Source organism: Lutra lutra, chromosome 3, assembly GCF_902655055.1.
Source record: "Lutra lutra chromosome 3, mLutLut1.2, whole genome shotgun sequence".
NCBI lineage: Eukaryota > Metazoa > Chordata > Mammalia > Carnivora > Mustelidae > Lutra > Lutra lutra.
In genome coordinates, this window is record NC_062280.1 from 26,914,221 (window position 1) to 26,942,067 (window position 27,847).

Here is a 27,847-nt window from a genome sequence, read left to right on the forward strand (position 1 = left end):
TCAACGGTGATAACAAGGCAGGCAGCCTGTGGTGAGTTTGTGCTATGTGAGCACAGCCAGGATAAAATGCAATGTAGGAGGGAGTCCTCACGGAGGAGGTGACAGGTGAGGGTGACAGATGAGGAGGTGGTTATGGTTAGGGCTGGTGGTAAAGGAAGAAGGGAAAGAGGTTACAAGTGAAACAAAGCCTTTGAATGGAAACCAAAAGGCAGAGAGCCAAGAGGTGTGTTTGGAGAATGGAAAATGGCAGGCAGTGGGGATTGGCTGGAGTGGCTGATGAGATATCGAGGTGCTGGGCTGGAGGCTGGTAGAAGTTAAGTCCAAATCCCAATAGTCTTTGGTTGTCACCAAACCAAGGGCATTTAGCTTTCTTCCATGTCAGTAAGAAGCCAGAGAGCGAACTGCTCAGAATTCTTTTTGTGGAGTCAGAGTATGGTCTGCATGTTTCTTTGCCTCCTTACTGAAAAGAGAAGCTTTAGTGGAGGCAACACACTGGACATGCTCAAGGACCTCTGGTCCTCACTGTCCTGTCTCCTGACACTCCTCACTTTCATGTGCCACACCACCTTTACTTTGCAAGTGTCAGGGAGTCCCTTCCACCACTGGGCTCTGGTGAACTCTTGCCCATTCTCCTAGCACCAGCTGGAGGTTCTTGTCTATGGGGCTGTCCACCTATGATTCACTTGAGCAAAGTTGGCCCCTCCCTCCTTTCTGCCCATGCTATAACTAGAACATCTCTCCACCATTAATTTTATGACAGTTCCCTCACATACTTAACCCTCTTGTCAGACTGAAAGGTCACTGAAAGGAGCCATGTTTATTTCTCTGCATTCCTAAGGTTGGCACCATGATTGGCACATCATTGGTGCTTAGCAAATAACTACAGAATTTAAATTTTAAAAAAGATTTTATTTATTTATTTTGACAGAGAGAGAGAGAGAGATCATAAGTAGGCAGAGAAGCAGGCAGAGAGAGAGGAGGAATCAGGCTCCCTGCTGAGCAGAGAGCCTGATGCAGGGCTTAATTCCAGGACCCTGAGATCATGACCTGAGACAAAGGCAGAGGTTTAACCCCCTAAGCCACCCAGGTGCCCCTGAATTTAATTATTTTTAATTAAATAGAAGAAAGAGCACTGGAGGAGTGGAGGGTGGCTCAGACAGTTCAACATCCGACTCTTGATTTAGGCTCAAGTCATGATCTCAGGGTCCTGAGATCGAGCCCCATATTGGGCTCTGTGCTCAGTGGGGAGTCTGTTTGAGATTCTCCCTCTCTCTCTGCACTTTCCCCACTTGCATGCTTGCTCTCTCTCTCTCTCTCTCTCAATAAATACATAAATCTTAAAACAAACAAAATATAGAACACTGAACTAGGAGCCAGGAGCCCAGAATCTAAACTCCAGCCCTGCAAACCAACAGAGTTCCCTGACCTTTCTGAGTCTGCCTCCTTATCCATAAGGAGAAGAACAGATGGTAATCTGTATTCCACAGTTTTGTCCTAAGAGGCTCGATTACATTCCTGGAGCATAAATGGAGCTGAAGTTCTCTCCTACCCCTTAATGATTTGCTTAGAGTCTGGAGCGTTTATAGAGCAACAACAGGCATCCCACAGATCTCGCTGCTACCACTGGGAGTTCTGCTTCATGCCAGACATCACTGAGGGCAGAAAAAAGACCTCTTGTACATATTTGAAGGAGATATGCAGTGGGAAAGGGACTAGAAATTTGATCAAGAAATTAACATCATCCGAGAGAGGGAAAGCAAGAGCTACAAACAGAACTGTGCCAAGAAGCTAGAGTAGTTGAACCAGGATGTCCAAGGCCCACCAGGGCCACTAGAATGACTCGGGGCCTGTAATAGGGCTCGACTTCACCTCTAGACTGTAAGCTCCATGACAGTTGAGGCCTTGTCTGTTTGGTTTGTGGATATACTGTCTATGCCTAGTCCAGTTTGCGTGTGTAACAGTAGCACGGAATCATCATGTAACCTCTTTGGACCTTGATTCCCTTCATCTCAAAAAACGGTGGACATCCCATTCTCCCAACATACTCTTCTATAAGCAACAAAACCTGCTAACACTTTCTAGCATGAGGGGAGGTTGCAATAATGCTGATGGCAACCTAGGAATGATAGTTTAACAAGGAAAGGCAAACTTAGTACCACGGTTGTGTGTCCACACAACACATGGTTGTGTTCTCCAGCTCTCCTATATCTCTGTGCTTGCTCCCATCTGTGGAGATGATGAAGGTCTGGAAACACAATGGGGCCAGTGCTGTATTGATGATTTTTTTTTTTTTTTTTTTACTCTCTGGCCAGGAAATGACCTTTAGGTTAGAGAGAGCTGATATAAAAGTATGCCTGGTCCTTGAATGAAACACTATTTACCAACCGCAGTGAAACACAGACCTCCACATACTTGCAGTCTGGGAGCTTCTACACCACTTTTGTCAACTGGCTGCCCTCCCCCAAGAACCTGAGATGGTGGTTACCATGGTGACCACCCACAATAGGAGGAACGTCTGTGTCCCCTTCCTCAAGGGGGCTAAGCGAGGCAGTTTCCTCGTGTAAGCCAGGGTGGACTAGGCCATGGTGGGCACAGATGGAACCCTGAGCCGAGCAAGACTCACAGCTTTCACAGTTGACACCCTAGGGAGGCGACAAACTTGATTCCCCAGAGGACACAAAGAAAGGAGGACAAGCGAAAGCTTGTGTCTTGAAGCACAGTGGGCTTTTCCATTCCTCCTGGGGCTGATGCTCCTTTCCTCCCTCAAAGTTTTTTGGAAAAGCTTCTACTTCTGCCCACTCTCTTATCTTGGCCAACCTCAGTCCAGCACAGATATCTCCTCTTGTGAGAATGCCTCCCTGATTCTCAAGCCTGCACACCATTGCACTCAGCACAACTATCAGTCCTTACCATCCTGCCTTGTTATCACCCCACCGGCAGTTACCGGACAGCAAAGTTCCTGGAGGACAGGAGCCACATTCCAGTTCACTAGCATAACTAGAACTCTCAGCAGAGCTCTGGCATAAAGCAGCTGCTCAATAAATGTTTGCTAAATGAAGGAATTAGAAATATCATTCCCCTCTTGTGGGAGGAAGATGAAACAAGTTGATATCACAGTTTAAATAAAATCCACTCATCAACTTCGGCAAGGTGTCTATGGTGTCTGCGGTGTCTAAGGAGTCTGTGAAGCTAGAACTCTATTCCCTTTGCCTTCTATAACCACAGAGCCTAGTGTTAAACAACAATCCTTCAGCATTAAAGAAATCTGGGCAATGTCCAAACACACTGCAAGGTGGACTTAACTTTTGTAAAGATTCTCAACAATAAAAGTTATAATATAAATTATAGGTTTATCCCTGAATGCACTAGAAAATGAAATTAACCATGAGTTGACCCTATTCCTGCCATTTTCCCTCCCTAGTCTCTTCTATTCTCCAAATGTTCTGGTAGATTAACACTTTATTACAATATAGGAGTGTTTTAGGAAGCAAATGAATGAGTATTTTTATGGCTGAAAGAGGAGTAGGGGAAGGATGGATGACTTTCTCCTGCAAAGTATTTACTGGTACTTTCCAGCCTGAAAATAGGAGCACAACATCTCTCCTCCCCAGATCCTGTTTTCTCACTTCTAAAAAACTAGGAAAATAATGTCTGCTCTTCCCTCTTTACCACAGGGATATGAGCTAGTGCCTCTGTATATATTGGAGGATAAGGAAGCTCCTGGACCCCAAGGGTCCTTCCAGACTCTCCTGAAGCTTCCAGATAAAAACTCAGTTCAATTAACCATGCGAGTTTCTGTGGCATTACTATTCCCAGGCAGGTGGCTCCCAAGCACAGCCAGACCATGAGGCTCTTATTACAGAAAGGCCATTAGAACCCAGCCCAGAGAAGCTAGCATTGAGAGTAATTGCTGGAGAGGAGTAAACCTACCCCTCCCCTCTCTGCAGCCTGCCCACACTTTAATCCACCCAGCTCTCTGAGGAAAGATATACTGGGTCTTAAAACATAGCAGAGCAATTTGAAAAGCAATGAGAAGGAGAGAGGATTAGGCCAAGTGGAAAGGAGTATGTTTCTAATGAGGAGAATGAGGTAGATCTTGTATTGGTGTACTTTGGCATACACTTTCCCTGGGAGAATTCCTCTTTCCCAGCCCTACTTGTCCACTCAAAGGTTAGCTTCTCTGGCAATCCTTGTCCTGTTGTCTCAGGCATCACTAGTCACCCCTCCTGAGTGGTCCTTCAGCACCATGGATGCAATCCTGTTTCAAGGAACCCATCATGTTGTCTTGTGGTTGCTTCTCACAATAGACTGAGCTCCCCAGCTTGCCTCCACATTCCCAGGGCCTGGCACCCAGCTATGCTGAATCAATGGTCACACTGATCCTTTTGCTGCCATCAGACCAAGTAGACCGGAAAGAAAATGGACAACAGGATATTTTCACCTTTAAATCATGGCCATTGGGGATGGAAGTTCCCTTAAAAGGTCATCAAATGTATTCCCCTCGTTGAGTAAGACTAATAAAGTGCCTGGTGAGACATACTCACATTCTGTCTTTTACATAGGTCCCCAGCATTGTTGTGCCCAAAGCTGTCTTGCCCACCCTCAGCTAGCTCTACCTCCCCTTCTGTAAAACCTATTTAATATGTGTCTTTTTGTAGCAAATAATGTCATACCTCTTTATTACGTAAAATTCAACCACATATAAAAATATGAAAATATTTAAAAACATATAAAACATATAATTGTAAAACATATAAGTATACATAAAATATACTGTAATAAAACATTTTTAAGTAGATGAAATAGTACAATAAACCCATCACCCAATCATAGGACTTTTAAACACATGTCAAATAAACACTAGCTATCATGTCAAATAAACACTTTTTTACTTCTTTTACATTCATAGGAAAGACAGAAAATAATTTAAATCATGAAGAACCTCTATGTGTCTTTGGGGAAGAGAAGAACCCTTGAAATCATATCATATACTTCTCCAAAGCCCCAAACTGACTTTTTTTTCCCCAGTAAACACTTAATGGGTGTCCAAAGCAAGAAACAAAGCAGTGAGTATTATGTAAAATGTCAGCACTGATTTTGCAAAGACTAGACCCTCTGGGCTCTCTCTGGAACAAGGGTACGCAAAAGGCTGGAGGAGCAGCGAAAGGACCAACAACCTCAAATGCCTTTTTCTTCTGAATTAAATAGTCGTATTCCCTGTGCACACATACTACCCACTCCCTTACATCCTCAGTGTTCTCTCTCACTCCCACAACATGTGCCCAACAGGAGGGGACACCTTTGCACTCTGACGGGACACCAGCTCTCATTCAAGGGCAGCTGCCTGGTTTGGGCAGCTGTTTCTAAACCTGTTGGAGAATGCAGAGCCCTAGTACTAGAAAGCTTTTCTTTCTCCAGCAGCACATTGCTCCATGGAGGCTTAATTCTGTGGCTCCTGGAGGGATTGCTGCAGGATGTATCAAAACAGACAACCCACACTCACTCAATGTGCCAAAGCCCTCCTTTTGGGGTGTTAGGTTAAAAATTGTTAAAGTACCACTGCATAATGGCCAATGCTGTTTCTGCTGCTGCTGATGAACTCTGTTTATATGCCTAAGATCTCCATATTGGGAAAACTTCATTGCCCACTCAACACTTTCACCCCTCAGGTGTCACCCTGTCAATCTCAAAGCACTTAGCACACAGTACTTATACCCAGGGAAATGTATGAGGCATGTTTATCGTCCTCCCCGGAAAGAGGTAGAAGGAGCACACAGATAGAGAGTTCATGTTTATGGGGAGCCCCTTCATGCATTGCAGTAGGTGTTGTCTACTCAAATTCTTGTGACAATGCTATGACATATTTTTTATTTGTTCCCCAGTACCACAAAAGCCACTAAGTTCAAAGGATTTAAATGATTTGCCCAAAGCCCACAGCTAAGAAGTTCTAGAGCTCAAATTCTAAACGAGATTTTTTATAACCACTAAAACCATGTTTTTTTTCTGTATTAGTAATTGCCCATTTTTCCAAATATAAGTAACTACCCCCATTGAAATTATTTTTATTTTTTAACTTTTAATTCTGCAGTGATCTCAGATTCATTTAAAAACTTATAAAAATAGCACAAAGAGTTCCCATTGACCCTTCAACTGACTTCCCCAAAGGTTAACATCTTACAGACTAGTGACCAAAACCAGGAGCTTAACATTGACACAATACTGTTAACTAGTTTACACACCTTATTCAAGTGTCACCAACTGTCCCACTAATGTCCTTTACCTGGTGCACAATGCAATTCAGATCACTCATGGTATTTAGTTGTCATATCTTCTTAGTCTCCTCTAACCTGGGACGTTTCCCTCATTGTTCTTCATGACCTTGACACGTTTGGAAAGTACTGGCTAGTTGTTCTGTGGAATGTCCCTCGACTTAGCTCCCTTTCAATGCATCACTTTCACAAACGCTCAAGGGACTTGATCTGTACTTTGAGTATTTATTGATTGAAAATATACTTACTGACAAGACGCTACACTGAAGTGAAGGATGCTTTTGATTTCGTTCATCACAATGGCTTTCATACACATTTTTTTAAAACACGTATGTATATCTGTGTGATTGTTTTCACTTAGTCTACCCGCAGTGCTTGGGTGTTTTTAGGTTCCTCCACCCTGATGATGTCTTGGTGGCACCTCCGGAGATCAGCAGCCACAGTCACACACACACCAAGGCAGAAATTCTCAAAGAAAATTTGAAGAAGTGAGTAAGGTCAGATAACAACATCAAGAGCTAATGTTTATTGAATATTTGCAAATTTATCATATGTTTGCATTCCACACTATGCCAAGAGTTTTGCATGCATTATATCATTTGAACTTCACAGCAACCTCTGAGACAGATACTATTATTACCATTCCCATTCTATAGTGAAGAAAAATGAAGATTCTGGGTTTATAAGTGATTTGCCCGATATTATACCACTACTACACAGCAACACTGGGATTTGAAAGAAGTTCTGCTTGGCTACATAGGCCCCATGTTCTTATTCACTGTCTTAACTTCCTGCAAAAGCATCTTTGATTCTTTGCTTCCATTGTTCCTTACTTTTTTTTTTTTTTTTTTTTTTTCCATTGTTCCTATGCCTGGAACAGTCTTCCTTGTCCTATTTTCCAAATTCTTTCCCCGATTCGGTATTTAATGTCCAGTTCTAAATTCATTCTTCTAAGGAGACTGCTGTTGGTGAAGGGGGGACTTGGTATGCCAGCCCCAGGTACTGCTCCTCCACATAATACGGCATGAAGAGGACAGCACAACTAGAAGGGTCTTGGATATTTCTGAGGACAACCTCTTCCTTTTATAACTGAAGAGATAGTAACAAAACAACTGGTATTTATTGAGTGCTCATTGTAGGTCAAGCGTTTCTACATGCTTGATATGTATTCTCTCATTTACATTTCTCACAACCCTAAGAGAGAGGTACTAATATTGTTGAGGGAGGGACATCTAGAATTCACCATAACTGAGTTTCCTCTCTTTCCAAATGCCGAGGAGGACGATACTCCCCGTCCCTACTGCTATTAGGTACAGCCATTCTAGATCCAACCAATGAGCTACAGGTGAAAGCATTGTGTCATTTGTAATTCATGTCATCATGGGTACTCAGTGAGCTATGCGGTGGCAAGCTGCGTACTTTCTGTTGCCTTGCCTTGGGACTCTGGGATTTCCCCCGTGAGGCCCCTGATTTGCCTTTGTTCAAGAATACTCTCTGAACGTAATTCAGGAGTGCAAATTAATGGTTGTATTAGCCAGGGAAATTAACATTAGGTGGGCAACAGACAACCCTCCAAGTCTCAGCATCTTAATATAATCAAAGTTTGCCTCTCCCTCGTGTTACAGACCTGTGTGGGTTAGCTTTTCCATCTTGCGGCCATCCTGTTTGAACCTGATAGCTCTCAGATCACTGAGGCAAGGAAGGAGAGAGATGCAAGAGGTATCCCTTCCTGTCTCTGCCCTGAGTGACACATGTCACTTCCTTCTTCATCATATGGTCCTGTGTCCTCTCTCCACTTCCAGTGCCCACCTGCCTCTTCCTTGTATGTCTGAGAACCTCGGTCCAGGGAGGCATCTCTTCCCCCTCCCCTTTGGCTGCCTCTGCACACTGCTGCCTAATCCACAGTCTTCCTGAATCATCTGCCTTAGAACTGTCAAAGCCAGTGATTGAAAATGCAGATTCCAGGGCAGCACTACCTTGGGGCCATGGCCTGGGACTCAGCATTCTTTCCCCCACCCCAATTTGGGGCACTTCTTGGTATCCACAGATGTTTCAGAATTATTATAAAGTATACAGCCCAGGTCAATGTCACCTAAACTTCAGTCACGTACACTCTCCAGGTGTACCATCCATACTATTACTGACTCGATACTTAACATTTTTCTTGAAATGTCTTACATTTTACTTCAATAAATTTATTTCTAAAGGAGACTTTTGTCACTACCATAAGTAAAAAACCAATGTCATTTATCAAAGTAGGAATAGACAAGCTGTGTTTATATGATAGAATATTATTCAGTGCTAAAAGGAAATGCTCTGTCGAGGTACAAAAAGACATGGAGGAGGGCGCCTGGGTGGCTCAGTGGGTTAAGCCGCTCCCTTCGGCTCAGGTCATGATCTCGGAGTCCTGGGATCGAGTCCCGCATCGGGCTCTCTGCTCAGCAGGGAGCCTGCTTCCTCCTGTCTCTCTGCCTGCCTCTCTGCCTACTTGTGTTCTCTCTCTCTGTCAAATAAATAAATAAAATCTTAAAAAAAAAAAAAAAAGACATGGAGGAACTGTAAGTGCATATTACCAAGTGAAAGAAGCCAGTCGGAAAAGGCCACACACTGCATGATACCAACTATATGACCTTCTGGCAGAGGCCAGGCTGTGTTGCCAGGAGTTCAGGGGTAGAAGCAAAAGGATAAATGGCGGAGCACAGGGGATTTTTAAGCCGTGAAACTGTAATAATACCATATATGGTAGATACATGCCATTAGCCATTTGTTAAAATCCTTCAAACATATAACACCAAAAGTGAACTCCAATGGAGACTATGGACTTTGAGTGATAATGATGTGTTGGTTCATCCATTGTAACAAATCACTACTCTGGTGCGGGATGAGGTTGGGGTGGAGGGTTGGTGAGGAGTGAGTATATGAGAACTCTGGTACTTTCAGCCCAGTTTTGATTTGAACCTCAACCTGCTTTAAAAAAAATAATCTATTAATAAAAGAATAGATACACACAACTGCAAACTAAACAAGACTAACCAATTATAGCTAGATATTACTGAATGTCCAAAGACTCTGAGGCTGATGCCTTCTCTTTGTTTATAAAGGAGACTGACAAGAGTTAAAAAGGTGTTAAAGACATATTATCACTCCAATGAGATTTTCCATTAGACATAATCATAAGGCATGAGAACAAACTGAAAAGAGAACAGTGTTCTCACTTGATGATCAACATTATTTAACGTGGTATCTCCCCGGGTTATCCATGTCATCCCAGACTTTCAGAAATCCTTGTCTAGGGATGACCCTGAATGGAAACACCTCGCTGTCACATGTTGGGGAATCATTTCTTCTGCCACTTCCTCTATGTGCTCCTCTGCATGCCTACCCTGTTTCTGGCCTCTAGGGACTCAGAGCCCAGGAAAGTGTCTTTCTGCATAGTTCCTGCCAAGAGTGCTGCTTAATAAAGATCTGTCAGGAACATAGTGGTGATGGAGATAGATAAAGACTACTATGTTGGGGGTGAGAGACCTGGGCAGGAGAGCAGGGAGGTTGAATTGAATCAGGCAATACAAAGGCAGGAAGTCAGCTAAACAGAAACACTGGATCTGAACATGCATCCCTGAGATCAGGCACAAAAACAGCCAGGAGTTACAGTGGTCAAAGTACAGCCTTACTTAGAGCATCTGCTTTTTTAAGGCTGTAGTACAAGAGAGTTGTAGGAAAGGCAGCAGCGTGGTCTGGGAACCCTACTCCAGGTCTCTGAGCCACGTTGACAGAATGAGGGTAAATATCACTCCCATTTAATGAACAGCTGCTATGTGCCTAGAACTTTAATACAGCATGTTCACCACTTATGATAAGTGTTCAAGCTGAATATTTTATTCCTGCTTTGTAGACAATGAAATCAAGGTCTAGGGAGATTAAGTCACTTGCCCAAGGTCACCCAGCTGGGAAGGGCCCAAACTGGGATTTAAATTCATGTCTTTCTGACTTCAATGCCTGTATTCCTCTCATTGTTCAGCAAAAGAACAAGAACCGGTCTACTCCTGGCCAAGTGGACTCAAGCCAGGACAACAATCACTATGATTACTAGGATAGGAATCATCACTATTTGTTATTATAGAATCTGAAAAGGAGGTTGGATGGGGTGAAGACGGATGTCGAGGGAGCTTCCATATCCTTCTTGCTTGGCATTTTTAATTTCTATACAGACATATACACATATGAACACACAAACACAAGGGACCAAAAATAACACATAACTAATAACACTATTAGTCTGGAATGAACATGTGCCAAGAGGGATACCAAGGGATCAACAAATTTTGAGCCTCTACTGTATGCAGAATCATATGCTAGCCACTAGGGTGGCTTCGAGAGGCTTCTTCTGAAGAAGTTGATGTTGATTGACTTCAACCACATCCAAAGTGACCTTTCCATAAAGACGGAAACGAATTTGATCTGTCCACCTCAGCATCTCTGAGCAGTTTCCCTGAAGAAAGACTCATGAGGGCAACAAACTAGGCCCAAGACTGGGGCTTGAATCATGGAGTTCCAAAGAGCCTCTTTTTTGCTGACAGTTTGCATCTACCTGGAACTCAAATTGTAACTAAATCAATTTTGCCTCTTTTGTTATGAGACCGCCAGTCCCATGTGCACCCCATTTTTGCTTTTAACATATACAGAGGGAGGTATCAAATATGTACTCCATGCAATACGCACACATAAACTCTATCTTACATATGATACATCTTGGTAGGGGGAGGGTGTGCAGCTCAGGCCACATAGTATTCACTTGCCAGCTCCTTTACATCCGGGCTCACTTCCAACTTGGCTTCCTTCCCAGCAAACAAGAAGCAGCTCGCTCATTCCCACACTCCTTCGAGTAGCCCTTCTTCCCCCTCCCCCCTCAACCTGCTCCCCCTCCCCCAACTCACAGGCCACAGCTGGGCCTCTCTAACACACCAGCTGGAAAAAGAGGAGAGCATCGGTGGAGGGGAGGGGTGGAGGAGAGGAGAGAGACAGAATCCCAGTATCTGGCCTTTCTCCTCCCAGGATCTTTAGAAATCCATATTTTACTCCACACTACCAGCTTTATTAAGTACTTTTCTTTATGGGGGGTTCAACTTGAAGCCACACCCAATAAGTTAGCCAACATACCACATCCAGACGCAGGCTACAAAGTGAGGAAGGATGGTTCCAAAGTGAACACTGTGTAGAGGGTCTACAGACAATCTAGGTGAGATTCACTCTACAACTGTTAAGACAGCAAGTGCCTCTCTTCCTCCAAACCTTCATTCTGTCTGTGAAAGTGAGACAGGTGCACTCGATGCTTTATTCCTGCACATGCGTGTGCATATATGTGTGTGTAAAAAATAGATAGTTAAATCTGGAAAGCAGCCAAGGACTTGATGGTGAAAGCTGAACTTCCTTACATCACTTCCCAATAAAATATGAGAGCACTGGTGAGAACCCTGGAGGAGGAAAGGGTCCTTGGAGATTTTGATTTAAACAGGATCAGGACTGGGATGCCTGGGTGGCTCAGTTGGTTGGGCGGCTGCCTTCGGCTCAGGTCATGATCCCAGGGTCCTGGGATCGAGTCCCGCATGGGGCTCCTTGCTCGGCAGGGAGCCTGCTTCTCTCGCTGCCTCTGCCTGCCTCTCTGTGTGTACTCTCTCTCTCTCTGGCAAATAAATAAAATCTTAAAAAAATAAAAAATAAAAATAAACAGGATCAGGACTGACCAAAGTAGAAGTGGAAAAACCACAGTGGACAATCCAAAGAGGGGAACATGACGTGCTGCTCATGACTCTGGGTGAGGGGTAACTGGGCTTCCTCTTTCTGGGGATGTTCTGCAACCTTAGGTCCATGATGGTATCTGTTGCCTATTATTCATGACATGTGCCTAGTATAAATTCATGATTGCCAACAATTTAGGATTTCTGTGAACACAGGACAGAGACTATTCTTTGTGATCTCTGCTGAAGACACATTTGTACATGCCATCTATTGCATACACTGGGATTAGATACTGGGACAAGACGAACCCTTGGATTGACAAGGGATGCAAGTTCATCTCTTTACACTTAGATTAAAAATGTCTCTGGACCCTCAAGCAATCTTGTAATGAAACCCAACTTTCAAGCTCAGCAAGGATCTTGAAGATCACTAGCTCCAATCACCAATTTGAGCTCCCTTTCTAAAGCAGCCTATATTATCTTGGGACAGCTTTGATGAAAGTTCTTTCTGCTATCAAAACCAAAGTTGGGTTCCCTGAAGATTTCATCACTGGCCAAGTCACTGACCATTGTGATTCCACAAAACAGATCTGCCCCTTTTGCACAGCACATTTTTCAGCACTTGATGCCAGCAAATGTTTTTCTTCCGTATAGTCTCTTCTCCCCAGTCCCCCTATGTGTGGAAATGCTCACTAGATGAGCTCTAGAGGATGATTCATTCAACAAAAACTTACAGAGTATGAAACAGGTGCCAGACACCAGAGTGGGAGCTAATGACCCAATGATAAGCAAACACACACAAGTTGCTGCTTCTAGGGATCTTATAGTCCCTTTGCAGTGCCTCCCTTAGACCCAGGCAAGTCCCTTGCTTAGTCCCTTGCTGTAGAAGGCCCCACTCTGGCCCTTCTTCAGCTCCACTCTTCCCATAGGAAATCTGTGCGGTCAAGGAGCTATGCCTCTCTTCTAGAACTTGCTCCAATTAACTGGGACCCCAGAATTCCTGTGTATTCAGACATGAGCCTGCTCTCAGAACATTCTTTTCCTTGGGTTCAAAGGAAGAGGGGCAAGGGACATTAGCCATTTGTTAAAATAGTATGGACAGAGCTTGAGCAAGCCAACTGGAGTGTCCACGCATGTGTGACAAAGGCTCATCCTGCTGCCAGAGGTAGCCAACAGTGGAAAGAGAATCAAAGTGGCTTGTAGACCAAGGGCTGGGTACCCCCATATGGCTAGCACAGAATTCTAAGGAATCTAATAATTCTAAATTCAAACCTGTCTTCCAGGTTGTTTTGACCTATTATTTGCCAGGATGGTAGGATAAAACTCTTTTTATTTAATAGTTATCTGGATTTATTACTTTTAAGTATTTTGGCTTGTGGTATGTGAGCCTCTATCTATACTTTTGTTCTAGAGTCCATAAACATTAGGAATGGGCCTATTCTTTGTGGAGACTGATATTAATTAAATGACCATATAGGCACACACACACACACACACACACACAAATGTAAAATCGAACCATAGCTAAGCACTAAGAAAAATAATACTCTGTTTGGGTCTCTCCTAAAATGCTCTACTTGATCTCCATTCCCAGGGTTCTCATCACATCTTGGGGTCTCCAGTTTCCCCTGAGCACTGCGAAGCTCTTCTCTTACTCTCCTGGGACCCAAAACACTGACAAAAATATTTCACACTATTCTTGCTCCTTCTGAACGTGGAGCTCTATGGAAGCAAACCCCAGGAAGAATAAGGGAGGCAAGCCAAGGCTGTTAATCTCTTCTATACTCATTTCCTCTTTTCCATCTGGTCCAAAACAGGTGCCCCCACGCCCAGACTGCCATGGTGGATTTCATCCTCGTACCCACCTCTAGGTGCTCCACAGCTGACCCTGCCTAGGAAATGCTTTCACCTCTTTGCCAAGATATCCATGTGTCTCACAGCTCTTCTGCTTCCAGCTGCCTAAACTCAGCCAATAACCATTGCTTCTCATTTGGTCTTCAACAGCAACAGAGAAGCCTTCTCTGACTAATTGGGGGAAAGGTAGCACATTCCCCCCACTTGTGTCCCTGAAAAGGCACCCCATACACTAGCCGCTGTTAAGCACACATCTCTTTCTTGTATCCAATATTACTATAATTCACCTGTGACCCATTGTCTGTGTGTTCTTGATTTCTATCAGTCTCTCTGATGTCTGGGTTAGATTGTGAAACTCCCAGAGGGCAGGGCCACATCCGCTCTGTGTCTCCAGACCCTGCTCAGCAGAGCAGCAGGCATAGGTAGGCGCTTGCTTAATAAAGACTTTTGAAGATGGAAACAGAGGAGTGGCACTCTATGCCTAGAGGATTGTGAGTGCACAGGAAGCAATCTACTACCACCACCAGCCCACAGTCACAGCAGTCCTGCCAGGGACTAGCCTGGGAGCTGGGGCACACTGTTCCTTTTAAATGAGGCAGAGGGAGCACTGTCTTGCCTCTGAGATAGTCACAGTAAAACACTGTGACAGCATGGCTCTAGCTGTGTTGACCAATCTGACGCTCAGCATGACCATCAGTTGGGGGGTCTATCATTATTATCCTTGTCTTACAAAGGGAGAACCTGAAGCACAGAGGGGCTGTGCTACTTGTCCAGGCCTCAGACTGGGGCCATCTGGTTTCAGAGACCTCAGCTTACCCACCATGGTCAATCAAAGTGAACCAATGCAGCTTCAACCAGAAACAGAGGGTGAAGAGATGCCAGCTGGGCTCTTTTCCCACACTTCCATGGATCCTTGACCCCTGTCCAACCTGGATGAATGGCTGAGAGGAGGGGAGTGGCTACTCAGTCAGCTTTCCAGCATGGAGCCAACTTGACTCTCCAAGACTTTATTCACACACCATTCATCTGCCTCCTCCTGTCCTCTCCTCTGTTTCTCACACATGCTAAGCTTGTTCACAGTTAGGTCTTTGAACCAGCTATTTCCACCTCCCGAAATGCTTTTCCCCCAGGCCTACTTATCAGGGGGTTCTTCTTATCATGTAGGGGCCAGATCAGATGGCACATTCTTGGGAAGGCTGTCCCTGATCACTCTATCTAATGTAGTTGCATCTTTCTCAAACCCTCTCTTTCCTTCTTGTCTACTCATTATCCTGTTTGACTTTCAACATGGTGCTCAGCACCATCTGAAATCGCTTTATTTATCTACGAGTTGACTGGTCTGTTTCTGCATCTCTCCTAGAATGTCAGCTTCTGGAGAGCAGAGATCTCGCCTGTTTTGTTCCCTCCTGGATACTCAGTGCCTAGAACAGCATCTGGCACCCAAAAGTGCACAACAAACATTTTTAAAGTAAATGCATGCATGCATGAGTGAATGTAAAGACCACGGTGGACACGTGCAAACCTGGAACTAGTTGGACCCTCCAGGTGCCCCTTACAACATACAAGCCCTTGTCTGGAAGAGATCAGATCTTCATTTGGGACAGTCTTTTAGCCCCTGGAGCAGCAGGCAAATGACTAGGAGTTGTTTGGTTTCTTTGTTTGGGCAAAGAAAAGACCATGACATTCAGCCGCTGAGACTGCCGACTGCTCTCCCTTCAGAGCCACATGTGCACGACTGCCGGACAGCTGGCTCCCTGAACAGAAAATCAGATCCTGACATCTCAGCTCTTCACTTTTGTCTTTCTGTCTGTCTCTCTCTTCCTACTCTAGAGGGTTTTCCCCATCTCCTTTGTTGCCCTTTCTCACTGAATCCTGTGAAGAAAATTGAGTAAAAAGAGGGAAAATATGTTCATATCTAACACATGCTTCTCTTATTGCTATGATAGCACAATCTCATTAAAATCTCCTGGCTCCTGCACAAATAATAAAACCCCCCAAATATAATCACCATATGCAGGAAGTGCTTGACTTGATGCAGTCTTATGCCAACACGATGCCCCTATTCCTTCCACATAATAATAGAGCCCATTCCTTTACTGGTGTTAGCTCTTTTATTCAGTCCTTTATTTATGACACACCATGAAAATAATGAACAAGAAAGGAAAACTCCTAACCTCTGCCCAGATCCTCTATCACATGCAGATATTTCACAGTATTCCTAAAGATCCTTTTCTTCTTCCTTTTTTCAACAAAATACTGCTTTTCCATGATCAAAATACCTGCCATTGTATTTTAATCCCTTTCAAGATGTTTTCAGGCTCATTATCTTCTGAATCCTCCCAACACACTTACAAGGAAAAAAAGGAGGACAGTAAAAGGTGCCTCTAAATCACAGAAGTTGGAAAAGGGGCCCAGAGGCATAGAATGATTTGAAGAGGTTCAAACCATGAAATACCATCCAGATTGGCCTCCAAGTCCTGCTGTTTTCTAGAGACAAGGGTGTTTTTGCCAGAAGTCACACTCCCAGCAGCCCCTGTGACACACAGACCTAAGCCAACACATATGGGAGAAAACAGCTTAAGAAGTTTGGAAGCTAAGCAATTCTTTCTTATGGGAAAGATGAGGCTCCTGATTGGGGCAAAAGGCTGACCAGGAGCATCCTAAAGTGAAGCCTCACTCTTGCTCTCAGCCAAGCCACTCCACCTTGTGCCCACCAGTGGAAGTGGAGAGAAGGGCTGGATGAAGGGCCCTGAGCAGGTGCCCTGGAACTCCTCACCTAACAAGAGTCCTCAACTCTGGACAGGACTTAATTTGGGACTTCAGTAAGCCTAGTCTCAAGAAGGAGGAATCCAACGCTTAGCTCCTCAGAAACATTTATTCACACTGAGATCTATGTGACCTCCTCTCATGATGCCCAGGCTTCTTGGCCCTACTCATCTTCTGTCCCTGAAGTATGTTGCCCATTCAGAGCAAAGATAAAACGAATGAAAAGTATCAGCTAAGCCTGTCTCTCACAGAGCAAGCCTTCAGCAAGAGCCAGAGCCTCCTCAAGATCACTGGCATGGCATTCTGCTCTGCCCCTTGTTCAGGAAGCACCCAGACATCTTCCCTCTACTTCTGGGAAGCTACTGAAAAAGTGGCTGATGCGACCATGGAACCCCCTTGACCAAGGTGCAATTTAATATTCCTTCTCCAGGATCACGAACTAGATCAGATTTTTTAAATGAGACTTTTCTATCTGGGATTCTGTGGAAAGTGTTGCTATAATTCATGACTCTAGGATAATGTCCACATACTCTCTCCAGCCTCTAGCAGACACTAGATTGGAAGTGGAGCTGGAAGGGCTGGGGTGAGTCTATCTGTGAAAATCTGAATGAACAGAGAAGGGAAGACCTTCAGACTAGTGCATGATTATACTTGGCATCCCTGCCCTGGATGGGGAGGGTTTAAGGGATATTCTAAGTTGAGGTGCTTCAGGCCTGAGAAGGGGAGTAGATATGACAAGCTTCCTTACTTCCTTCTCCATATCCCTTAAGCTCACCCTCAACCTGCTTACCTATTTGCTTTCAACCTAGGAAAAAAAAAAAACACTTGAGTCAGCCAAGAAGTGTCTCAGCAAACTAGAGAGTCTTCTTGGGACTAGAATCTCTCCCCATTTCTTCCTCACTGACTAAAATATACTGCTGAGGATGTCAGTGTCATTTGGGAGGGGGTAGTTCAAAGTGAAAGTATAGGGTCGGGCTTGTGTGTCAGTCTGTGAGAATAGGGAAAGAGAAGATGATCTCTGCATATTTCCCTCCAAAGAGGGAAGAAGTTTGAATCTAGGACTGAAGATGGGCTGAGGGAAATGCCAGTAACAACAAATCATATGAAAAGATATCTTGGCTTCAAGCATGAATGTACCACCAATTTCCTTCATTTTATCACTTCTGACTTCTGAATCTTCTCTTCTGAAGATGCTTATAGAGTTTTTGGATGGAATTGAAGACACTAACATTGGAGGAAAATGCAAAAACTAGGGTACAACTGAGTAACCAAACAGGCTCTACCAGGTACCAGACGGCTTTTGGGTAAACTTAACCACAAGACATCACTGAGGAGCCCTTAAAACATATATTTCTTAAACTAAAGACAGCACAATGGCTCCCCAGGGCAAGCAGGTGAGTAGTAATCTGCAAGATCTGGAGACACCATCAGGCAGCAGGAAAAGGGAAAAAGGGTCTCACCTGTTCTGGCCCCTGGAAGCAGATGCGGCAGAGCGGGGTCCTCATGCCACTGTCCAGGCTGCTTCCCAGTGAGTAGCAATCCTCAGCCTTCCCCTTACAGAAGTCATCTGAGGAGGCACTGCTGAGCAGCGACGTGGGTGGCTCTGTGGCTGGGCCACCCCAGTCATCTTCCACAGAAGAAGGTGGCAAAGGTGGTGGAGGTGGCAGAGGAGTGGTCTCCCTGCCCACCCCTTCTCGAGGACCCCTCCAGCCTGCCCACCCCCCGGCACCCAGAGCCGGAAGGGTGTTGTTGTTGGCCGCCAAACTGGGGGGCTGGGGGTCGCCGTGCATGGGCAGGGGCGCTGGAGGGGGGCGCCTTAGCAGGAAAACCTTCAGGTCATTGAAGAGCATGCGGCAGCGGCACTTGAGGAGACCCTGGTGGCGCAACATCTGGGGAGCCGGGGCCCACGATCCACAGCGGTACCAGGCGCAGCAGCAGCAGCTCCACCACCACCACCAGAGCAGCCCACTCAAGGGTATCAGCATGTGCCCAGTGGAAGCAGAGAGCCCAGGAGGGGCAGCCGAAGTCTTTGCAGAGGAAGATAGTAGAATGGTTTGGGGGGGGGGGGGTCTACAGCAGAGCTGTGTTATGAAGGGGGAGATCTGCTTTCTCACTGGCTTTTCTTACATCCCCTCAAAGTAGCAAATCAATTGTTCCCAGGACGAAGAACTGTGAGTCACTGATTTTGAACTCTCCCTGGAAAGCCCAACAACAAAAAAGGTTTTCTTGCCTCCCCCTTACCCCCCCACCAACCTTAGCTTTGCTCAGGTAGTTTCCTCCTTTTTGCCTTTGACTTGGGGGTACTGGCATGGGAAGGGGGGTAAAAAAAAAATGTTGAGGAAGGGCTCTTTGGGCCTTGAGATCAAGGTCTCTAGTTGTCAGAAAGTTTCCCAGGAGAAGATATTTTCAGTTCTTCTCAGATTCCTAGACAGTGGAAAATCTCTTTTCTTTTGTATAAAAGGGTGGAGAAGATTATAAATCAAATTTGGAGTGGACTGAGCTGGGCTTAAGGCAAAACAGCTCAGTGAAAAATTGAGCACTGCATGTGCAGAGTGAGAAGATAGTTTTCCTCAGGTATCAGGAGATTGGTTTGCGGGGGGGGGGGGTGGTGTTCGGTGGGGAGGAGAGGAGGTTGGGAGAAGTTTTAATTCTCCTGGGCAGAAAACTGGGGCAATTAATCCCCAGAAGCACCAGAGTTGCTTTTAAGAGAGCAGTTGGGGGGGAGGGGGTTTGCAGGTGAAATTGGGCAAGGGGCTTGTGCTTTGCCTCTGCAGCCAAAAAAGCTGCAGGGAAGAGGGAAAAGCCAATTAGGAGAATAGAAATGGGAAAATAATGGACTGAGGAAGGGGAAAGAAGGCGGGGTGGAGATCCTTTAACCCTCGCAGAGCAGCTTCCTTCCTGAGCATTAAGATCCTGGCTAGAGGAATGGTGTGTGTAGGGGGGACAGGAGGCCCTGGAGCAGAAAGAAGGGGTAGAGAAAAGGGGCGTGTGGGAAGAGACAGGAGGAAGGAGTAGTTACATGATCTCAGCCCCCAGCCCACCCCTGCGGCAGCCCGTAAATCCGTGGCCCCTTCCCTTTGGCTCCATCAAAGGTCCCTTTGGGCGAGGGGCAAAGGCCAGGAGAAGGGCAGATCCGGGCGGGTGAGTGGCCTTGCCTTCTCTTCCTCTTCCTCTTCTGGGCCGTTGTCGCCCTCCTCCTCTTGCTCCGAGTCTGCCCGCGGCCGCCGATGCTGCTGTGGTGGCGGCAGTGAATGCTGGTCGGCGTCCCGGTGTCTCCGGGGCCGGGGCTGCTCCGGCTCGTCCTCTGGCTGCTGCTCGCCGTCCCGCGCGGCCGCGACTCCCGGCTTCATGATCCTCCTCCTCCTCCTCCTTCCCTGGGGGCCGGCTCTGAGCCCCCGCGCCCGGGCAGTGCTGCCATGCAACCAGAGGCGAGGCAGGCGTAGGGGTGGGGGCGGCTGGGGAGTGAGGAGGGGAGGGCAATAAAAAATGAAATAAAACTAGTGGAAGAATAATAATTCGGTTCTCAAATAATCAGGAATGGGTGCTTCTGGAGGGGTGGGGGTGGAGGAGGGCGGCTGCCGGGTCTTCACGGCAGTTCTGCCCTCACTACCCCCACCAAGGGCGGCCTCGGCCGGCTCTCTGCCACCCCCCCCACGCCCCTCCCTCCTCTAGGCTGCCTCCGGCGGGTTGGGCTCACTGTTGCTACCTCCTCGCAGATGCAACGAGGTAAGGCTTGTTTGCGGTGCCAGTTGCAGGTGGGGAGGGGGAAACGAAGCAGTGTGGCCGAGGTGGGAGACAGCCAGCACTTGGCTGGGGCTTGGTCCTCGCGACTCCTCAAAGCCGTATATAAATATATCTCTTATAAAAGGCGAGAGGAAGCAAATCAGATTCCAGGCTGCTGCCAGGTGTTGTCTCGTCTTCCGCCGTTGCTCAGCACCCGCCGCCGCGACTGCTGCCCCCCTGGCTCAGTTCCCACAGGGGTGGTGCTGGAAGGAAGGTGGCGGGGCGGTGAGTTGACCGTCCGAGAAATGGAAACAAGGTTCTTGCCGCGGAGAAGGCTCTCAGCTATCTCCGCCTCTGCCGCTGCCGTGGCCGCCGCTGCTGCATTCAGCACCCCAGGCGAATGGACAGCTCCCACCCAGACCCCGCGCGTCACGCAAGTAGGGGCCTGACGCTGACGCCGCGGAGGGATGGAGGAGGGAAAGGGGCCAAGAGGAAAAGAGGCTAGGGAGAGAAAGAGAGAGAGAGGAGAAGAGGAGAACTGTTAGAGGGAAAGAGATGGGGAGGGACCAAGGGAAAGGAAAGGAAGGAGGCCAGGGAGGGATTTAGGAAGGAAGGGAGGAGGGAACAAGAAAGGGAGAAAGGCAAGTGGGGTGGAAAGGAGCAATTCAGGGTACATTTTCCCCCAGCTGGAACGTATCAGTGTGGATAGTAAGGTTGTAGGGTTTCCTCCCAATGTACACTATCACCAGCCCTCTGAACGCGCATACACAGAGCCTTCTACATCTCAACCAGAGTCCATTTCCAAGCTCATAAACATTGTAAGCAGATAGAAATCTGCAGGCTTTGGGGAAAAAAAAAATAAGTTTTGTGACTCTCTAACGAACTCCGGGACTCGGTGGAGACTAAGTCCCTCATGACTAAAAACTCAAAAGAAGAAAATGCTTCAGAGAGGGAGGGGGATGCCAGCACCATTTTTGCCAGTTTCTTCTAGAAATTCAGTTCCAAAGGACATGATTTGTTTGTTGCTGTTGTTTGGATCCATTTTAATCCTCTGTGCCTAGGTCAGTAATGACATGTAGTATGTGCTCAATGTATATTTGTTGAATGGAATATGACCACCATCGCCATCATCAAAGTCATCATTACTCCAAGGTATAGACCTCTCCCAACTGTGAATCATGAGAACCCAGAGCGATATTAACCCTCCTCCTAACCACTATCTCCAGCTTCCCTCCATCCAAGCATTTAACTGAGCCGCTGACAAGAGGTCATTTGAAATGGATTTTAATTTCCTCTTTTATTTCTGTTTCTGACTCATGTCACCCTATCTCATCCTTGTCAAGGAGTTTCTAGTAAATAGTAAGGGGTCCCCAAATGTGAAGAGCAAGAAAAAGAAAACTTAAAGTGGTCTATACAAATAACTCAGTACTTACAGCTGTAGACTTGGGTCATTTAAAACTTAGGTTTGCTTTCTTGCCTTTCTTCATAACCCCTTTCCACCTCAATACACACAGACCACAAGGGTCATAGACATGGACAAGCTATCCCAATGAGTCATCTACAAAGCTATGGTTAATGCCTTTGGAAATATTGGAGCCACAGACAGAGAAGCATGTAAAATCTCCACACCAAAATATCACTGGCGTGAAGATGAGCCCTATGAATCATAAGAAAACTACCCCTTTGCTGCCATCTCCTTGAATGATTTATTCCTACAAGCTCTAAGGAGCAAGGACCTAAGTCTGGGTCTTGATTAAGCTGGGGTGCCTGCTTGTATGCATCATTCCTCAACACCCACCATGGATGCTGACCCCTGGTCCAAGGTGAGTGGTTGGAAGAGAATACTACAAAAATAACTACAAAAACAACTACAAAATAATATGTATATTACGAATATCAGCACACCCACTCTGCCACAAAAGAGAATTTCTTTGTTATAAAAATCCATCTGCTCTCAAGGAAAATTCTCTGTGTACCACATTACCCTGTGCCTGATTCTGACATTGCACAAATAATGATCTCATCATGTATTCATCTCCCTCTTTAAGACATAGAGCTCTTTGAAGGCAGGGACCAGTATTTATGTTTGCAACTTCAGCCTATAAACATAGTGCCTAAACCCTACTGGGTGATCAAGAAAATGAATGCTAAATGAAAGAAGGGCCTTTTTGCTTCAGTGAAGCGACCTTATTTCTCCCCTTCAACCAAAAGAGATTCATGTGAGTGCTCTCAGACATGACTGAATATCTACTTTACCTAAAATTGAACTTCAGGGTCTTATAAAATGCTAATCCTCATAAAATCCTAGTTTCAAGTATGTCGTGCAAGTAAATTGGGGTAGAAGATAGAAGAGCCATACAAAACCTGTATTCAGAGTTAAAGAAAGGGGTGATATCCATAAGACTGTCTTTCCCAACCTTTCCACTGAAAGGAAGAAGATTCCTAGAAACAGGAGGCTACTATGCACAGGGAGCAACAACAGGGCTGTCTTCAGAAAGACTGGAAGGCTTGAGGGCTCTATTTTGAATATAATGTAAATCCTGAAAAGCACCTCAGTGAGTGTCTCCTAATGCTGTTGATAAAACAAAAGTTGTGAGCCCCAAGAGTAAAAGCCACAGTAATGGAAATGTAAAAATCAATGGGTCTCCATTCAAGTATTCAAAAAATACTTACTGAACGCCAACACCAATGGTAGGCAAGGCATTGTGTTGGAAGATGGCAACACAAGAATGGATTGGTTGGAATCTCATCCTCAAAAGTGTAGTAGTATAAATATGTACATAATCATAATATAAAGTACAAAATAATAAATGCTACAAAGGTGTAAGAGGTTTGGGGAGTGTTTAAAATAAGGAGGTAACTATGTTTATGTCTTAGCGAAGGTGGGGAGAAGTGAAGATGCCACATCTCCAAGAAAGACCTTTTCAAAAAGTGACATTTGAACTGAATTAAGATGTAAGTTAAGGTATACGAGGAGGGGATGCTGAGTACTTTAGTTCTTCCATTTGACTGGAGCATAGGTGCTTGAAATTAAGCAGCTAGAAGATAAGTCTGAAAGGTAGGCTGGAGCCAGATCATAGAAGGCCCTGAATGCCAATCTGGGAGAAGATTTACTCATTGACCAGTTATTTGTTTTAATGGTTTTAAAGATTTCGAGCTGAAGGTGAGTGTGGTAATAAACTTTATCACTGAGCAGGTTAATTAACTGGATGTGATTTCATTGCTAACAGGTGAGAAGCAATCAATATTTTTCATTTCATGCCAGAAAGTTCTCAGCTCCTTAATAGGTTTAGTGTTTTAAATGAGGTTGTTTTTCAAATATATTTCATTACATACAGAGATGCTGGGGTCATATGAATTAGAAGAGTAGAAGAATGAGAGGCTCCAAGGAATAGTCTTTAGGAATAAATACCAGGAGATGAAGATTTCAGAAAAGACTTATGGAGGTCATTGCACTTGCTTCTTTAAACAGGGGAGTCCTAAAGTGATCTCATACTAACTGCTACTGTTTCTTCTTTATCTAGACAGATAGTACTAAAGCTAGAAGACATTTTACAGAGACTGAAAAGAAAACAAAACAAAAACAAAAAAGAGGTCCAGAAAGATTAGGTGGCTGTGTGCCCAAGATCCCACAGCAAAGTCAGTGTCAGAAAGAGCTCAAACTTCTACATCTTCTGATCTTCAGTGTAGTTTTCTTTCTACTATATCAGTTGGGTCTCTTCAAACATATAGTTCATCAAGAATAATTGCAGAATTAAAGTTATGCAAATCATCAATAGCTACCATGTACTGAGCCACATGCCTTTCTCATATATACTTAGAAATATCTGTGCATTTATTAAAAATAGAAATTATAGGTGCCACCTAGGTCTACCGAATAAGAATTTCTTGAGGAGAACTTGGGAAAATGCATTTTAATCAATGCCTTATCCAAGTGATTATTTTATTTTATTTTAAGATTTTATTTATTTATTTGACAGAGAGAGAGAGAGATCACAAATAGGCAGAAAAGCAGGCAGAGAGAGGGGGAAGCAGGCTCCCTGCTGAGCAGAGAGCCCTATGCAGGACTTGATCTCAGGACCCTGAGATCATGACCTGAGCTGAAGGCAGAGGCTTTAACCCACTGAGCCACCCAGGTGCCCCGTAATTCTTTTATTTTAAAAACTTGTTAGGTAGTGGGTATTTTCCTTATTTGGGGGGTGAGAAAACTGAGGCTCAGAATAACTAAGTCTAAGATTATACAGCTGGTGAATACCAAAGCTGAGATTGTAACACTGTCTCTCAACCTAAAGTCTATGTCTTCTTATGATGCCACAGTGCCTTTTAAATTAAATTTCTGTTCCACATAGAATCCCCACACCGTTATTATCTGCTGCCATATTGTGTCCCATGTTTAAAACTCAGGCTAAGGTAGTGGTAGGCAGCCTCTAAAAGGGTTCCCCATGATCCCCATCTCTGGGTAGTCAAGCCCTTATGTAATCCCCCCCTTTTGAGTGTGGGCTGGACCTAGTGACTTGCTTCTAGTAAATAGAATACAGCAAAAGTGATGGCATATCACTTCAGAGATCAGATTACAAAAGGCAAAAGGCTGACTTTCATCTTGCTCTCATTCTCTCTCGCTCTTCTCACTTGTCCACTCTGATGGATATGTTGTGAGCTGCACTATGGAGAGGCAGGGAATGGAGGATAGCCTCCAGCCAAGAGGCAGCAAGTAACCAAGGCCCTTAGTCCAACAGCTCATGAAGAAGCAAATCTAGCCAACAGCCATATGAGTGAGCTCGGAAATGGATCCTTCCCCAATTGAGCCTTGAGATGACTGTAGCCCTGGCCAACAGTTCAACTGTAGCCTTTTGAAGGAAGCTAAGCCAGAGGACACAGCTTAGCTCTGCCTGAATTCCTGACCTACAGAAGGCATGAGATAAATGTGGTTGTTTTAAACCCTCTGTACTCTATCACAGCCCCTTCCCCAACACACACATACAGAGACATCTACCGCTCAGCCAGAGTCCATTTCCTAGGATGTAAGGAAATACATGAGTATTTGAGTAGATATCCAACTGCAAGCCTTGGAAGAAATAAAGTTTTGGAGGTCCCTCACTGAACCTGAGGACTTGGTAGAGACTAAGCCCCTCTTTATTGAGAATTCATAAGAAGGAAATGCTTCAGACAGGAAGGGAGATGCTAACTAGCATCATTTCCTTCCATTTCCTCTTCTAGAATTTAAGCTCATGGGGCAGGGATTTTTTGTTGTTGTTCATTTCAATCCCTAGGTGCCTAGGTCAGTGATGGCATGTAGTAGGTGCTCAATACTCACTTGTTAAATGGATTGTGACCATCATCATCATCACCAAAGTCATTACTCCAGGCCCTAGACCTCTTTCAATTATGGATCACAAGAATCCAGAGCAATTATTACAGCCTCGCCTTAACCAAAGCCCAGGCTCCTCATTATCTAAGCTTTTTACTGAGCCACCGGTAAGGGGTCATCTGAAATAGTTTTAATTTTCTCTTCTACTTCTGCCCCTGACTTATTGTCACGACACTCCATCCTTCTCAAGGAGTTTCTAATGAGCAAAAAAGTGCCCCAAATGTAAGAAACACACTAAGTTTGGGGGTAATTTCTTACACAGCAATTGGTAACTCTTACATAAAGGCACTGAGAACATCAGTCATTGTGCCCATGCTTTCTATGCCCCAAGCAACTCTACTCTGACCTCAGACAGTTTGATAAAGATGCAATGCAAGTATAAATGTGAGTACTCACCAGGAAAAAGCACAAATATTTTGTATGCTTAGTTGGTGGACTGAACTTAAGACTTAAGAGGGCTCCTCTGAAGCTGAAGTATGCCTCTAAGATGACCTGTGGTGCTTGTTAAAAGTGCAGATTTCCCAGTAGACTCTCACCTCCAGAGATTTTTACTTCCTCATCTATTATAGACTTGGGATATGTATTTCCTACTAGCTCCTTGGGCAATTCTGAAACCGGTGGTACTTGAGTTCCACTGTGGAGAAACTGACTTGGAAGATAAAGCTCAAAGTCAGGCCTCCACCCTCCAGTTACCAGCCATTACATGGGCAGGGTGGCCACTTCCCTGCTAGAAGTTGATATTCTTCTCCGGACATGAGTGAGGAAAGAGCACATTCCAAATCAATATCAAAAAGAGGCAACATAATGATATAGACAAGTGCTGAGCAGAGATTTGTGCGTTCACCCCTGGAGTCCTAGACCGTTCTCAGTGATGAGGATACAATACAGAGCAAGATAGATGAAGGCCTTGCTCTCACAAAGTTCACATCCCAGTGTGGAAAACAGAGAAGCAGGCAAATAAATAAGTTAATTTCATACTGTGATAAGTGCTAGAAAGAAACTAAACAAGTTATGGGGCACCTGGGTAGGTCAGTCCATTAAGCAACCAACGGGATCTTAGCTCTGGTCTTGATCTCAAGGTCATGAGTTCAAGCCCCACATTGGACTCCACATGGGCATGGAGCCTACTTAAGATAACAATAACAAAAACAGCAGCAGCAACAACAACAATAATAATAAAGAAACTAAACAGGGTAATGTGTGATAGGGAATGACCCAGTAGCCAGTGTGTAGACTGGAGGGTAATAGATGGTGAGGACAGGGAGGGCTTCTTGAATTTAGACCTAAGATGTGAAGAGGAACTAATGATGTGGAGATCTGAGGCAGTATTCCAGTTACAGAAGCTGCAAGCACAGAGCTCAAGGCAGGAATGATGTAACTTGTTAAGGGAACAGCAAAAAGGCCAAAGTAATGGGAGACTAAGGAACGAGAAGAGGTGATGGGAGATGAAACTAAAGAGGAGAACAAGAATTATATCATGTAGATACTGTAAAAATGGTGAGAGAGATTGCACTTAATTCTAAGTGAACTGGGAAGCCACTAAGGAATTTTAGGTAATAGATTTCTGTTTTTAAAAGGTCACTCTGGTTGCTTAGTAGGGAAAGAATGAGAGGTCCAACCATTTCTTGAATGCTTACGAGATGCCAGACACTGTGTCAAGCACTATATATGCTTTTTCTCATTTAGTCTGCACCAAAAAACGAATGGGTTAGATATTATCATTTTCCCCATTTTATAGAAGAGGAAACTGAACTTGCCTGAGATCAAACAGCTGATAAATGACTATGGTCATTAATTTCAGTGGTCACCAATATTTCTGATTCTCTTCCCTTTCCTGGATACATGGAAAACTGTTATTTCTCACCTCTCTTTGCAAGTGGGGAGGGTTTTGTGACTAGTGTTGTCAATGGGTTGTGACTTCAAGGGGAAAAGTACTCCCAGGCTGACACATTTCAGAGCTAGCATGTGACCTGCAATCCTGATTCCTCTGCCTGTGCAGTCATGGTAGCATATGTTGAGATGGGATGCCATTAGATTAAAGCAGCCTGCCATGCTGAGCACTACATGAAGGGAGCTGCCCTGCAGAGTTACTCAGACCTGCACTGACTTGGTGGAAAGGCAAAATAAACTTT

General features: G+C 44.9%; 1 protein-coding gene across 1 annotated transcript in view; it reads right to left on the bottom strand.

Annotated features, from left to right (window-relative positions):
- Window positions 1–20,542, bottom strand: part of MARCHF4 (membrane associated ring-CH-type finger 4) — a 107,611-nt gene extending 87,069 nt beyond the window's left edge. The window contains exon 1 of the mRNA XM_047720078.1: window positions 18,085–20,542. Coding sequence (XP_047576034.1) covers window positions 18,085–18,609 — 525 coding nt within the window. The 5' untranslated portion in view covers window positions 18,610–20,542. The remainder of the gene's footprint in view (window positions 1–18,084) is intronic.
- Window positions 20,543–27,847: the final 7,305 nt, after the last annotated feature.